Source organism: Staurois parvus, unplaced genomic scaffold (genome assembly GCF_062004578.1).
Source record: "Staurois parvus isolate SC_StPar_1 unplaced genomic scaffold, SC_StPar_1.0 ptg000155l, whole genome shotgun sequence".
NCBI classification, from domain to species: Eukaryota; Metazoa; Chordata; class Amphibia; order Anura; family Ranidae; genus Staurois; species Staurois parvus.
In genome coordinates, this window is record NW_028317951.1 from 29044870 (window position 1) to 29061479 (window position 16610).

General features: G+C 44.1%; 1 protein-coding gene across 2 annotated transcripts in view; it reads left to right on the forward strand.

Moving 5' to 3' along the window:
• The window catches only part of RFC4 (replication factor C subunit 4), an 81940-nt gene that overhangs the window by 19599 nt on the left and 45731 nt on the right, over window positions 1-16610 (forward strand). The window contains exons 1-2 of one of the 2 annotated variants that reach the window (XM_089675590.1): window positions 7696-7821; window positions 14971-15108. In XM_089675590.1, the coding sequence (XP_089531716.1) occupies window positions 14981-15108 (128 nt within the window). In that variant the 5' untranslated portion in view covers window positions 7696-7821; window positions 14971-14980. Of the gene's footprint in view, window positions 1-7695; window positions 7822-14970; window positions 15109-16610 lie in introns of those variants that run through there. The other variant, XM_089675591.1, reaches the window with a different exon arrangement.

Below are 16610 nucleotides of genomic sequence, written 5' to 3' on the forward strand. Positions count from 1 at the left end.
GCCACAATTCTAGAAGAGGTATACAGCTATGCTAAACTTTCTCAAATATTATTACATTTTTATTTCTGTATTATCCTAAACAATTGTCCATCTTCATTTAATGAATGTGTCATGCACGGACAGTTAAAAAATGTGTTTAATATTTCTATTCCACGCAGCAGGCAACATTTCTGCAGCTTTATTTTAGACTCTTTAGAGCTCCTTTAGTGAGTCGTTTTATGAAACCGCAAGCAATCAACAACAGGGAGGAAATTATAGTAGTCCCAGAACAGTTGCCATGGTAATCAGAGCTTTAAAGTTTTAAAAATCCATGTCATTTATATCATACATGAATTTCTAATGTTGTGCTCTATAAAGATTCAGATTTAATTGAATATATGACAATGTGATGTATAATCTTATAATTCTGCAACATTGTTATGTTAACGTTGAAGCTTAGGTACGGCAATGGTATGTATATGCCATACCTGTGGCATCCTGATGGAAGCTAGAAATCACTATAGTGGGCACTTCTACTACAGCGATTGCCACTAGCTTTTGGCTACCCTGCTGCATTGTGAACACAGGAGGTCACTCAGCATGAGCGCCATTTAGAGAACATTTTGAATTGTTCCATGAATGCAAAGCATTCTCTGATTGAGCGAGGTGGAAAGGTGAGCAGTGATGTCATGATCTCCACCTTGTCCAATCAGAGAACACTTTGTCTTCATTCAGCAGATGCAACTTGTTGCCTGAATGGCACCTGTGCCAAGCAGATGACCTCTTGTCTTAACAATGCCTCTCAGCTCTGGATTTGGAAGCTTCTACAGGGATCCTACAGATATGGTGGGCAGCACAGTGGCTAAAGGGTTAGTACTTCCGCCTGGCAGTACTAGGGTCGTTTGTGTTTAGAAGCATTTTTTAACTGTTCCACATCCAAATGCAGTCCAGAGCCTTTTTTCATCATCAGAAATGCATGCAAAGCGTTTTACATGTATTCAAATGGACCTAGCACACCAGCGCAGTCAGTTCCAGGTTTTGCATGAAGGAAAAAATGGTAGAACGTGCCGCATTATGCTCATGATGGGATCCCTAGTGAATACAACCAGAAAAGAAAGGTCATCTCAACACATACTGCTCTCTCCGCTTCTGTCTGAAATAGTTACTGTTTGTGCATTCTGTGCATTTTGGAAGGTCTCCTGAGGTTATCTTAAAAAAATGCTTATAAACGCAGTATGCAAACACGGCTAAACAGACGTTTTTTAACCTACATTTTCCAGCAGTCAGTTTCCATCGTTCGGAAGTGTTTTCTAAACGTCCCGTGTACATGGAGCCTTATTGGGGCTTCACTGGTGAAATCTCCATTTAGTGCTCTAATTTTTCTATTGACTATTCTACTGTAATGTAATGGAAAGTGAAGCTTTAGGTCAGTCTTTCTCAATCTTTTCAACTCAGAGGAACTCTTGAAATAACTTTCCAATCTCAAGGGACCCCTCCTAAAGATTACTATATCTATAGCTCATGATACATTAGTAAGATGGTCATTGGGAAGAATGCTCCTTACAATTGTAGTCATTAGGAAGAAATACCCCCTTATAGATAGCTAAAAAGATCAATGACATCAGTGGGAACTTATCTGAGAGGTAAACATTGCTCATTGCTCAAGGAACCCCTACTAACCTCTGGAAGAACCCTAGTTGAGAAACCATGCTTTAGGTAAATAGCTAAAAACATATAAGTACCTTACATGCTATAAAATGTGAAGCCCCGTTCATTCTTGCTACTCATTCATCTCTATCACAAATCACAGCCAGTTCCCTAAAGAACTATCTGCGGTCAAAGCAATATAGCTTTGTCAAGGTTGTGGCTTGATAGTTTGGGGGTAGTGATTCATTAATGAGGTTATCATAGTTCTCTCTCATCCTATTAGTAAGCATGCAATGTTAGAAAGTCAGCACTATTTAATGTAATAAAGCCTAACTAAAGCTGGACATAGAGAGATGGAAAATTCTGCCAGTTCAGCAAGGACGATAGATTGACTTCTGTCAAACAGACATGCTGAAAAACTTTTGTCGATCAGCAGCTGCAGCAGTGGAGAGAAGGTGTCAGTTAGTGGTATGAGCGGAGAGAAGGTGTCAGTTAGTGGTATGAGCGGAGAAAAGGTGTCAGTTAGTGGTATGAGGGGCGTGAAGGTGTCAGTTAATGGTATGAGCGGTGCCTAGGTGTCAGTTAGTGGTATGAGTCAGTCACCTAGCAGTCTCTGGTCAGTCACCTGGCAGTCTCTGGTCAGTCACCTGGCAGTTTCTGGTCAGTCTGTCAGCTCTCTCCCCCCCCCGTAGTATACATGGTATACACAGCAGTAGGCATGGAGATCACTCACCAGGCGGAGCGGGGCGGAGCCCGAGGGGGGGCATGTATTTCCCTCGCAGCCGCATTTCCCTTCTCTCTTCCACCTCTGTGACAGAGATCCCTGTCTCTCCTGGACACTGCCGTCCTCTGGGATCATCACTCAGCCCTGGCTCCCCACCGCCATCCACTGAGGAGAGCTCCGACCCTCAGAGCAGCCTATAGCCTGGCCAGGCGCACTGGATGCTGGGAGTTGTAGTCCTTCCTGCGCACAGCCTGTCGGGATTGTAGTTCGGGGCGGCAGGGGAAGGACTACAACTCCCAGCATGCAGTGTGCCCGGCCAGGCTATAGACTGCTCTGAGGGTCGGAGCTCTCTGCAGTGGATGGTGGTGGGGAGCCACTGCTGAGAGTTGATCCCGGATGACGACAGTGTCAGGGGGAGGCATGATACTCCTACTCCTCACTGGATTCCTGCAGTGACATCAAAGACGTCCCTTCTTCCGAGGCGCGGCGCCACCCCCCTGTATAGTGCCACCCTAGGCAAGTGCCTTGTTTGTCTTGCGGCAAATACGCCCATGACAATACGGCGTACACTGCAGAGGAATGACATGCATGTGTGTCGTCCACAAAGGAAGGCTTTCCTAAAGCCCATGCAAAAAAAAGCCAGCTTAGAATTTGCCAGGGCCCATGCTGAAAAAGAAGACTACTGGGATGGTGTACTCTGGAGTGATGAGACCAAGATAAATGTTTTTGAAACTGATGGCTTCAAAGCTGTATGGCATCGCAAAGGTGAGTAGTGCAAAGAAAAATGCATGGTGCCTACAATGAAACATGGTTCTGGCAGTATCCTTCTGTGGGACTGCATGAGCGCAGCTGGTGTCGGGGAGCTGCATTTCATTTATGGTATCATGAATTCACGGATGTTCTGCTCTATATTGAAAGAGAAGATGCTACCATCACTCTATGCCCTTGGTTGTCGTGCACTTTTCTGACATGACAATGATTCAAAACACACATCTAAGGCCACTGTTGCATTTCTGAAGAAGAACAGAGTGAAAGTGATTCTGTGGCCAAGTATGTCTCCTGATATGAACCCAATGGAACACCTATGGGAAATTCTGAAAAAACAAGTTGAGCATCACTCTCCATCCAGCACCCAGGCTCTAAAAGAGGTCATTCTTGAAGAATGGAAAAAGATAGATGTTGCAATATGTCGGCAACTTGTTCATTCCATGCCTAAAAGACTCAGTGCTGTCCTTACAAATCATGGAGGTTATACAAAATACTAGACGTAGTAGTTTTTGTTGTGGGGTGTATTCATTTTTGCATCAACTCATTTGAGTAAAACCTAAGATTTTGTAAACTAAGTTATATTATTAACCTTACTTTCATGTAATGAGCTATAAAAACTATAAAACTCAGTTTTGACAAAAGTTTGGAAATTGTCCTTGTGTTCATTGAGATGTTGATTAAAATCTTACTTTTCAAAAGGGTTGTACTCATTTATGTTGAGCACTGCATGTACTATAGTTCTAGACATACAGTGAATACATAAAGTGACTGCTCCATGCATGTTCATTCCAGACTCCTCTAATACGTGTGACCAGCCGTATCCCCTGCAGGGACCATATTCACCAGAGGTTGTTGACCCCCTAAATGTATACCAAGGGAAGGTCAATAAGTGCTTTCACACAGCCCTGTTGTGTAACATGTCATCCATGGAACCGATATTCTCAATTCCACATAATCCATATATGGAGAGGAAGCCAAGAAAACTCCATAGGGTATTATCGTTTATTAAAATCTCAAGCAAGATTAAAAAAGTTTACACTCACTATGTATGGTGCCTAATCTGACACCCAGAATGATCTGCAAAAGCTTTGTGTGGAGATGCCGCCACTCCTATTTGCACAGGAACGTATGCCGGCTGGCGCCCGCTGTCAAAATACAATAGGTGCAATGGAAGAATCATCCACCTGCACTGTTAGCTATTTGTGTATGGACAGCTTACATCTGCAGTGATCAGGAGACATTCAAGTCCCAAGTCTTTTAACATCTTCCTTTTACAATCAGTAAGGTCCTTCTTTGTGTGTAGACAAAGACTGCTGGTAAAACACTTCCAGGAGTGTTAATTTCCTGGCTCAACTGCAGTGCTCACTGGTTCCTTCCACCAACTTGTACTGCAATACTGCATCCTGAACTTCACTACTGCATCTTGTACTTGACTACTGCATCCTGTACTGCAATACTGCATCCTGCTGTGATGTGAAAGTCACCAGGAGGAAAGAGTGAGAATGTGGGAGACAGGAGATTGGTTAATCTTGGTTTTCCAGCAAACTTTGCGGAACCATTCTTCATCAATAGTGAAATGCAGTGCCTCCAGCAGTAGGGGAGGTAATCATTTACACTCCCCCTCTGTTAGCAAAATGTTTTGACCAGGTACATTTTTATGACAGGGTTGCTTCAAGGTATATTTTGTAGGTGCAAGGTCTGTAGTACACAGGGGCGGACTGACCATTTGGAAACTCGAGCACTGCCCGAGGGCCCGGGGTCAGTAGGGGGCCCCATGAGATGTCCGATACCTTTTTCATAGGCTTTTTTGAGTTTGGAAAGGACACGGGGGCCCCATGATCCCCTATTGCCCGGAGGCCCCATGAGTTGTCAGTCCGCCCCTGGTAGTATGTGTTCAATTTACACCCATGTATACAATGAGTAGGATAAGGCAGTTAACCTAGCACCTTGGGGCCACTTCAACACACAAGGCTAAAAGGATAAAATACATACTTTTCTGACAGTCTGGGTGTTGAAAAGCCATCACCTTGCAGCTCCCCAGCTGCTGCATATACACTATATTGGAAAACGTATTGGGACACCCTTCAAATCATTGGATTCAGGTATTGCAATCATCTTCATGGCCACAGGTGTATAAAATCAAGCACCTAGGTATGCATACTGCTTCTACAAACATTTGTGAAATAATGGGTCGCTCTCAGCTCAGTGAATTCAAACGTGGTACTGTGATAGGTTGCCACCAATGCAATAAGTCCATCTGTGAAATTTCCTTGCTACTAAATATTCCAGTTAACTGTTAGTGGTATTATAACAAAGTGGAAGCAACTGGGAGCAACAGCAACTCAGCCACAAAGTGGTAGGCAAAGTGCTGAAGCGTACAGTGTGCAGAAGTCGCCAACTGTCTGCTGAGTCAATAGCTAAAGACCTCCAAACTTCGTGTGGCCTTCAGATTAGCACAACAGTGCGTAGAGAGCTTCATGGAATGGGTTTCCATGGTCGAGCAGCTGCATCCAAGCCCTACATCACCAAGTGCAATGCAAAGCATCAGATAAAGTGGTGTAAAGCACATGGCCACTGGACTCTAGAGCAGAGATGTGTTCTCTGGAGTGACGAATCGCGCATCTCTGTCTGGCAATCCGATGGACATGTCTGGGTTTGGCGGTAGTCAGGAGAATGGTACTTGGCTGACTGCATTGTGCCAAGTCTAAAGTTTGCTGGAGGGGAGATTAAGGTGTGGGATTGTTTCTCAGGGGTTGGGCTTGGCCCCTTAATTCCAGTGAGGGGAACTCTTAAGACGTTAGCATACCAAGACATTTTCAACAATTTCATGCTCCCAACTTTGTGGGAATATTTTGGAGATGGCCTCTTCCTGTTCCAACAAGACTGCGCACCAGTGCACAAAGCAAAGTCCATAAAGACATGGATGAGTGAGTTTGGGGTGGAGGAACTTGACTGGCCTGCACAGAGTCCTGCCCTCAACCCGATAGAACACCTTTGGGATGAATTAGAGTGGAGACTGCGAGACAGGTCTTCTCATCTGACATCAGTGCCTGACCACACAAATGCACTTCTGTAAGAATGGTCAAACATTTCCAGACACACATCAAAACCTTGTGCAGCATGTAAGAGCCACATCACTCATGGTATATCATTGAAGCCTCCTGTCAGTGTATCTGCTTGACTGTACATCCTGTCCGGCAACCAGATATTCTGATAGGTCTGCAGGAGACCTGCATGGCATCAGAGATCTACTGATTGCTGGTGCAATGCTTTCCAGGCTCCTGTAGAGAAATAATAAATGCATATTTTTTTACCTGCAAAAAAAAATGTGCATTTATTATTTTTGTCTAAAAGGTGAACTTATCCTTTAACCACTTGCCAACCGCGCTATAGCCTAATGACGGCTACAGCGCGGTTGTCCAGTTCTGGGAGGGCGTCATATGATGTCTTCCCAGAACGCTGCCATCCTGCACGCCTCCGGCGATCTTCGTGATTGCTGTCCTACGGACACAGCTGATCATGTGATGAGGTAAAAGGCCAATTACAGTGGCCTTTTACCACGTGATCAGCTGTGTAAAATGACACAGGTCACAAAGTAAATACAGTTGCTGGTGATCGGCTGCACTTTCCTCATGCTGTCACAAAGTGAGGAAAGTACTGCTGATAACAGGCAACTGTCAAAGAGCAGATTGGCACTGATCATCACGGCAGTGCCTCCCACCAGTGCTGCTCAGCAATGTAACCCAGCAGTGCAGCCTATCAGTGCCCATCATTGCTGCATATCAGTGCCTCATCAATGCCCACTAGTGCCACCTATCAGTGCTGCCTATCCGTGACATTTCACCAGTGCCCATCAATGCTGCCTATCAGTGCAGCCTGGCACATCAGTGAAGGAGAAAAGTTACCCGTTTGCAAAATTTTATAATAGAAACAAAGAAAAACTTATTTTTTATGTTTTTGTTTATAGTGCAAGTGGTGATTAAATACCACCAAAAGAAAGCTGTTTGTGTGAAAAAAAATGATAAACACTTCGCATAGGGGCAGTGTTGCATGACTGCGCAGTCGTCATTTAATGTGCGACAGCGCTGAAATCTGAAAATTGGCCTGGGCACGAAGGGGGTAAAAGTGTCAAGTATTGAAGTGGTTAAAGGAATGAAAGCCAATGAATGAAAGGAACGGGCCAGGGAGGACAACGATGAATGTTTGAAGTCCAAGCAGGCTGTATCACCCGTTCTGCAGCTTATGTTCAGTGTAAAGCGTTTGCAGTGAAATTCCAGTGAGCACGTTCAGCATAGGATCAGAAATGGATGACTGCTGTGCAGGCTGAAGTTCAGCTTTAGCCTTCATTATGCAGTGCCCACAGAGGGCCGCATCCACCGCCTCTTATAGAACCTGCTCTCCTATGGGCGACTTCTACCGGCCTCCTGTATTGTTTTGTGAACGTGATTATTGAAGAGAAGCAGCCCTATCGGTGCCCCGACACCTCGCCTACATTATCCTGCTCTATACAGCTCACAAAGACAGACCTCATCGCCCCTCCCTCTCTCTGTACATTCCCATGTCCCAGTCCCGTGGTGTAGAGCTCAGTTCCGGTCACATGTAGCCACTGTTGTGCGAGTGGAGCCTCGTGACCCGGAAGTGCTGTGTGTGGAGGTTTTGGCGCGCTGGTTGTTGGCTCAGAAATCTGTCAGAGACGTTAACAAGTAAGTGTGTTCTCTATGACTTGATCCCTTATCACTGAGCGCTGAATATCCAACTGCTACCTAAGAAGTGCTGTATACAATAGTAAGGAAAGTAGACTGCCTGTGGTTTCTGTTTGTTCCGGTCATTGAAGTGTAGCTGTTGTCCTGTCCTGAGTAGGTTATCATTCACTAGGAGAATTTACAAAGCCTGGAGCAGCTGTACATGACAACCAATCAGCTTCTGTCTTTCATTTTCAAAGCTTAACCACTTGCCCTCCAGAGGATTTACCCCCCTTCCTGACCAGGCCATTTGTTGCGATACAGCGCTGCGTTACTTTAACTGACAATTGTGCAGTCATGCAACAATGCACCCTAGTGAAATTTTTCTTTTTTTCCCCACTAATGGAGCTTTCTTTCGGTGGTATTTGATCACCTGTGTGCTTTTTATTTTTTGTGCTACAAACAAACCCTGACAATTTTGAAGAAAAAAATATTTTTTACTTTTTACTATAAAACACGCAGTAAAAAATAAAAATTCTTCATAAATTTAGACAAATGTATTCTGCTACATGTCTTTGCTAAACAAATACTTGGAAATTAATTTGATTATGTGAAAGTTAGTTTCTGCAAATGGATGGGGATATATATATATATAATTATTTTTTTTTTAAATACTAGTAATGGTGGAGATCAGCAACCCAGAGCAGGACTGCGGCTGGCATTCTGACACTGGGTAGGAACTGTCGCTGACATCCCCAGTGACGCTAATACAGTGATCAGTGCAAATAAAAGGCACTGACACTGCACTGAGCAGGAAGGGGTTAACATCTGGGGTGATCAAAGGGTTAACTGTGCTGTGTTTTATTAGGAAGGCTGTGCAGAGCAATACAAACCAGCATGCTGGTGCTGATAGGGGAGAGATCTGTATTGTTTACATACAGACTTCTCTCTCTTCCCCCCCCCCCCCAGATCAGTGATACTCTGCGATTGCAGGGTGCTGGTGAGGAATCTCCAGCTGGGACCTGGTGATCAACAGCTGTAGCCACCAAAGGCGATTCTTGTAGGGCATTTTTATTTAAAAAAATTCCCACACCCAAGCCAACATATAAATTGGCAAGTACACATCAGAGTAGCAGTTCTTGAGTTTCCTAACACAGCTCAGTGTTGTAAAAGATGACCGTGAAATATAATAGAGGGAAATTTATCAAAACTGTAGCAGCTGAGCATGACAACCAATCAGCTTCTATCTTCAGCTTGTTCACTATAACTAAAGGCAACTTTTTTTTTTTGTTAGTTTTGGATAGAGTGGAGAGGGATTACAACATATGTCAGCTTTTTTTTGTCCTGTTTTTCACAGAAATTTTGTATAAACACTAGAAGAGAAAGAGTTGAAATCTTTCAATGGGGGCACTAGTTCTGGTTAAACCCTGAGATTCCTTCACTTTGGAGAGATTTTCTCTCGCTTGCTGTTTTAGCTATGTGGCAGAAAGTGAAAGAAAATCTCCCCAAAGGGACACATCCCTCTTCACACAGCACAAAATAACAGAGATGATGCTGTTACATCACAGGCTGTGTGTTGAAGCTCCCTCCTGTCACCCTTTTTCTTTTGGTGTCAGGAAAGCTTGTAAGAAGTGACTAATGCTGATAGAGGGACAAGGCAGCATCTGATTTGTTGCACTTCAGTTGTGGTGAAAAAAATCCTGATTGCTGCATTTTGGTGTGTGTTTGTTCAGTTAAAAAAAAAATGCACCAAAAATGCATCCCTCCATTGAAATGAATGGAAATTGCAGCAAAAAAGCAACGCACCTGTGGGATGTGCTTTGTCCAGTGGGAAAAATTGCAACACCAAACGCATAAAAAAAAATGCATGAAAAACACATGCATTTTTTTTCAGCACAGCAGTGTGAAAGTAGCCTTAGTGCTCTGGACTGAGACAACTACACACTATAGAGGGATATACTTTTTTCATGTTTCATGTCTGAAGTTTACAGCCACTTTAACCGCTTCACCTCAGCGCTATAGCAGACGTACTGCTCCAGGGGGGCAGGGCTGCACAAAATCATGTATATATGTTAACAAAAATGTTGTATTTACTAGACCTTTGCGATAATATTGTGCGACATAAAACATTGGAATTAACACTATTTTATTCTTTGTGTCTGCTGTCAGAAAATATATAATGTTTGGGGGTTTTGTGTAATCTTCAGGCCTAAAATGGTTTTTTAAATGTGTGCAAAAAAAATGCAAAGTGGTTCTGACAGCGAAAAAGTTCACCTTGTGGGAAGAAAAAAAAATACACTTTTTTCAGTAGATCGTGGGTGCAATCTCAGCCTCCTGTAGACACTCTGCGTAACTGTCTGCCCGTACCTCGTAGAGGCAGGCAGTTACCCAAGGGCAGGAAGCTCCATGGTCTACAAGAGCACTTACCAGCACCCTCGCAGTTCATTGAGAACTACAAGCCATCAGCCACAAAGGCTGATGGTACTTGTAGGCATTTATTCACAGGAAACTGCCATGTGGGTGGAGCCCGGTGCAGCTGTGTTACTTTCAAATTGTGATAGCAGGTGTGGGGAGAAGATTCCCAGTTTCAAAGGAACGAGGGGAGAGGCTGCAGTTGCTGGAACATTTTCCACTCTAAAAATACTAGAGATGCAACGAAATCTCAGCCACTGAAACATATCGACCGAAAATGGCTCTATTGGCATTCTGCCGATAGGAAATATTTAGCCGATACTGTGGGACTGTTTGTACTGCAGATGTGAGGGGGGGCGGAGAAAGACAGGAGAGGAGCAGTGTGTATAGTGACTGGCTGTCACTGTATTAGTTCCGATTTTTAAATGCAATTGCTGTTTTTTTTTTTTTCTTTTCACTACAACTCAGAGAATTAGCTGTCACTTTCCCCGAGCTAAAAGAAACAAAGTTTCTTTATAGTTTATTTCCCGAGCTAAAAAGTTTTTTTCTTTTTAGTTTCTTTCCTGAGCTTAAAGAAACAAAGTTTCATTCCTTCTCTGAGCTATGGTGAAGAAAAAAAAAAAAGCTGGCAATTGCATTTAAAAATCGGCACGGACATATAAGGGTTTATTTACTAAAGCTGGAGAGTCCAAAATCAGACTCCCTTCTGCATAGAAACCAATCAGCTTCCAGGTTTCATTGCCAAAGCTTCATTGAACAAGCTGAGGTTAGAAGCTGATTGGTTTCTATGCAGAAGGGAGTCTGATTTTGGACTCTCCAGCTTTAGTAAATAAACCCCATAGTGACAGCCAGTGAGGGAACCTCTCTGTATATACTGCTACCTCAGTGTATACACTGCTCCCCCCTACACAGTTGGTCTGTCACTCATGTGCCATCACATCGGGGACTATTAGCCCCCTATGTGATAGCAATAAAATTATAAGTTAAAAAAAAAAATGTATGTATACAGGAAAGGTAGAAAAAAAAATTGGAGCCTCCCCACCCCCACATATGCAGATGTTTCGGTTTTGTTTTAGGTCAAATACATTCTGAATTTTCGGTATCAATTTCGGCACCAGAATTCTCATTTCGGTGCACCACTACTAAAGACATGTTCCAAAAGTTAAACTTATCCTTTTAATGTTTCTTTCCTGAGGATTGGTGACCAAAACTGAACCTCATATTCATGAGACTGAACCAGTAATTTGTATAGAATTATTAGCTTATCTCTGTGTGTCCTTTTTAAAGTGGTTCTAAAAGCTGTTTTTTACCTTAATGCATTAAAGTGGTTGTAAACCCTCATATATACCCAGTGAAATGACTGGCCTCAGGAGGTGCACAGAGATTAAACAAATCCCTCCTACATATGTTGCACCTGTCTATCTGCAGTCTTCTCTTCTCTACATCTGTTCAGTGCAGAATTTCTAAATCTTGTCTGAGCATATAGAAAAAAGAGGGACGGAGAGTTGAAATTACACTTCAGAGCTGAGTTGAGCTCTGAGAGCTGTTTGGACAGAAGGGACACATCCCCTTCACACAGCTGACAGGAACAGAGCTGAGGCTGTCAATCTACTGGAGGTCCCTCCCCTGTCACCATTTTTCTCGTGTCAGAAAATCTTGCCAGAAGTGATTCATGCTGATAGCAGAGGAACGAAGCAGCACATAAATGACACTAAGTGCTCTGAATAGAGAGAAGTACACATTATAGAGGGATATGCTTTGTTCATATTTCACTTTAAGATAAAAAGCCTTTGGTATGCTGCTTTCCCTGGGGCTCAAGTTGGCAGTCTGGGAGGTTTCCAGGCCTCGTTTCTCCATAGTGGGGCACAGGGGTGTCTTCCTGGCTACCTCCTGGGCTGAAAATGGCTTTCCCTCGTGGAGGATGTAGTTAAGATGGCCGCCGCAGCAAATATGACATCGCTAGTGGATGCTGGGCCAGATGTGGTGCGGCGGCCATCTTGGTTGGGGTTAGGTGGCAGCCTGATGTGATGCCAGGGCGTCAGCGCCGGAAGTTACTTGGTGGTGGCCATCTTTATATTGGGCGGCCACTCTGGTGGTGAGTGCAGGTTCCAGCCTGACTCATTTTAGGACGCAGTACGGAACAGATACCGCCTTTTTTGTTCCCTCCAGGATGGTCCAATGACGGAGGACTAAGCCGCACTGACTGAGACTGCAGATCCGGCCCCAGTCCTCTACCAGTAGGTCCAGTTTGCTGGTCTGGGGCATGATGGAAGCATGGTGACTTTTTAAGCTGGAAGGGTTCTAGCTACCTGGAGGTTGCCGGGGTCTCTCTCCCCCCATATATACTCACCCTAGGGGTCGAATGGGGCCCCTGACGGGAGGGGGTGGTGTCACTTCCCCTCTAGCTTTGGGTCAGTGGTAGAGTAGGTATGGGACTTTCTTGATCTTTATCCTGCCCATTTGTTTTCTTTTGCAATTGCCAAACTTAAGAAGACCAAGGAACAGGTTGTGATGGCAACACTGGTCACAAGATGGGAGATCATGTCTTTTCTAGGGTTGATGTTGGCTTCTATCCCAGCTGTTCAGTGGGCCCAGCTCCACATACCGCCGCTCTAGTCTCATTTGCTGAACAACTGGGATGGCCGAGTGGAGTCCTTGGAGGAACAGATTGTCATTCCTCAGATAGTCAAGAGATCACTGCAGCAGCAGAAGTTAAAGGATACACTGGCAGAAGGAAGATTCTGGGAGCCTCCAACTCAGGTACACATAACTATAGATTTGAGTGCAGCATTGATGGCAACCCTGTCATCAGTCTCTGTGGTACACATCAAAGGATCAGACAGCACATTGGCAGATTTTCTGCGCCAGCGACAACTGGATCAGGCAGAATGGGAACTGAACCAGCAAATCTTTGAGGACATCAAATTGAGGTGGGGAGCTACTGCTGTGGACCTATTTGCCTCAGCAAGCAACAGAAAGGTAGAAAGCTTCTGCTACCTAAAGAAGTTGTCTCTAGGAGTAGACTCCTAAGGTTTTCCATGGGAGTTCAATCTTGCCTATGGCTCTCCGCCCACCCAGCTGATCCCAGGGTGCTCGGGAAAGTCTAAATGGAGAAAGCAAGAGTCTTATATAGGGCTTGGTTTTTGGCATTTGAGAAGGCAGATGAACCCCCTTGGATTCTCCCTATGAAGAAGGACTTGCTGACCCTGACAGGCATTCTCCACCCACAGCTTGGCACACTAAAAATCTCAGGATGAATCCTGAACAGCAAATGTTATTAAAGAAGGGATTCACCCCAAGAGTTATAGACACCTTATTAAGCAGGAGAAAACCAGTAATAATCTATTTTAAGATTTGGAAGAAATACACATCCCAAATGTCTACAGATAACAGGGGTCTCTAAGACTTATCAACGGCGTTAGATTTTGTTACAGCATAGGGTGGATGCAGGATTATCCGTGAGAACCCTCAAAGTCCATTCGGCTGCGTTGGTAGTTTTTTTTTGGACTTGAATTTGAGCGAAAATCCCATGATTTAAGATTAATTTGTTTTTTTTTTTTTTTAACCAATTTCTAAGAGCCAGTCCTGCAGATCAGTGGCACATTGAGATCTCTTGACAGTTCTGGAAGCCTTAACCAAAGAACCTTTTGAACCTCTAGAAGATGCTTCAATAAAGCAATTGACTCTAAAGGTCAGGCGGGTTAGTGAGTTACAGGCCTTATCCATCAACAAACCTTTCCTCACAGTGCTCCCATACAGGCTCGCATTAAAGATCGATCTGCTATTTCTATCAAGTCTCATCATTTTATTCCATCTTTCTGCCAAATCCCTCTAACCAGAGGGAAGAAAACTTTGATGGACAACAAAAAAATGCATCCTCTGCTATTTTGAAGTCCCCAAGTAATTCAGGAGATCTTCGGCCCTCTTTGTCTTGTTTGGGTGTGCACACAAAGGGAAGCCTGCATCTAAAAGCTCCATAGTCAGATGGACCAGAACGACGGTTAGTATGCCCTACACTTCTCTAAAGCTTGATTGTCCTTCAATTTTGAAAGCTCATTTTACTTGCTCTGTTGCTACCTCCTGGGCTGAGAGGGCTTGGGCTTCTATTGAGCAGATTTGTAAAGCGGCCATCTGAACCAGCGATTCCACGTTCACGAAGCATTACAAGATCAATCTTGTTTCTGCCCAAGATCTGGCCTTTGGTCACAAGGTCCTTCAAGCTGTAGTCCCACCCTGGGTATGCGTTGTTGGAGTCTCATGTAACCGTCCTGGAGGATGACTTAAAAAAAGGCTTGAGTTATTACCTGATAACTCCCTTTCCAGGAATCCTCCAGGACAGTGGATTCCTGCCCTTGTTTTGGCATATTATGGTTCAAGTTATGTATGATGCTATTGTTTGGATGTCTGTTTAATCCTTGTATAACTGAGGAGCAGCCTCCTGGGAGGCCTTTTTAAATATCTCTGTGCTTGTATTTCCTGTAGAAGGTGAAGCCTATCTATCATGTGACTGTCCTGGAGTATTCCTGGAAAGGGACTCAGACTTTCTTGCTCCTGTTGGAGACATTTCTCCATCCCTTCTTGTCCTAATGGAAACGAAGGGGAAACCTTCCCAATAGAGAAACATGACAGAGGCTGTAACCCTTCTCTTCTCTATCCAAAGCAAAATAAAAAGTTTTGGCTAGTGTTTTTCTGTCTAATATTGCTGAATATTTTGTTACTATTGTTTAGTAATGATCTATTTTTATGTTTTTTTTTCAGCTGAAAAAACATGCAGGCCTTTCTAAAAGGAGGTACATCTATAAGCACCAAGCCCCTAAAGGAGAAAACTTCTGCAACCAGTTCTGGAAATGCCAGTGAGGGGAAGAAACCAAAACCTGTCCCATGGGTGGAAAAATAGTAATGAATTTTACCTTTTTATCCTTCCTATGAAAAGCATCTTGGTAGTTTATTTAACATTTATCAAGAACCAGAACTTATTTTAGTTTTGGATAGAATGAGGAGGGTTAATAACTGTCAGAATTTACTGGCATCCAGGGCTTTGTTAGATATCCTCTTACTGTTTTGGGTACAGCCTTTTCACCAGACAGGAAGTGAAGGACACGCTCCTATAAGCAAGACTCATAGAAGAAAAATGCATTTATTCAACCTTTAAAAGGGGAATAATAGAACCCCTTTCAGCTTTTTATTGTTGTCTCTTTCCCTGTTGCAGATTTCCCTTCACTTCCTGTCTGGTAAAATGTATCCAGAATAAGAAGGGAGGGAAAATCTCCTTAACCGCTTCCCACCCGGCTACTGTACATAAATGGCCGGGTGGGACAAGCTCTGTTCTGACTAAACGTACCTGTGCATCCTGTGAGAACCTGTGCCCCCATGCGGCTTCGGGGCTGTGCACTGTCGCAATCCCGTGATTGCTGTGTCCAATCACAGCCATCACACAATGTAAACAGTCATGTGTCTCTGTGTTGGCTCTCCTCCTGAGCTCAGAGAGGGAGATGGCTGCAGCCAGCCTGCTGCTGTCTGTGTGTAGCTGATGATTTTACTGTTTGGCTACACACCGATCACACAGTGCAGCCATCCCACACGAGTGCAAGCACCATTTGTCCCTTGTCCAAGTGCACATGAACATCTGTCACAGTGTACCACTGCACAAAAACATCTGTCAGTGTACCCATGCCCCATCAACATCTGCAATAGTGTCCTGCTGCAACATCAACATCTGTCGGTGTCCCTAGTGGGCTATCAACATTTGTCAATGTGCAAGTGCACAAAAACATCTGTTACGCTGTACCAGTGTTTCAGCAACATCTGTCAGTGTACCAGTGTCCTACCAACCTCTGCAAAAGTGTCCCATTGCAACATCAACCTCTGTCAGTCTCCCTCCACTCCAGGAACTCCATCCCACCAAAGATCCCAGAACTGAAGCCGGCTTCGGCTTACCATAGAGGTCATGGAGGACTGGAAGGTCTCTGATGACCTGTATGGTATATGAAACTGGAAGTGATGAGTGCTGTAGTCACTTCTAAATGGGAAAAGCATCTGAAATTAGCGATCTTGATGTGATCAGATGCTGTTAGGGTAGCGAAGACATCTGGGATCTAATAGACCCCAAATCTCTCCATAAAGAGTACCTGGTGTTGCCTTTTGCTGTCACAAGTGATGTTACATTCCCTGTGACAGAAATAAAGGTGATCGAAAAAAAAAAAATGAAGGAAACTGTGTAAAAATAAAAATTAAAGCGCCCCCCCCTCCCGTGTTCACGTGCAAAGGCGAAAACACTCATTTTGCTCCTGTACCCATACGCAAACGACGATCACACCACACGTGAGGTATTGCCGCAAACGTCTGAGCAAGACCTCCTCTGTAACTCTAAACTGGTAACCTGTAAAGGCTTATAAAGC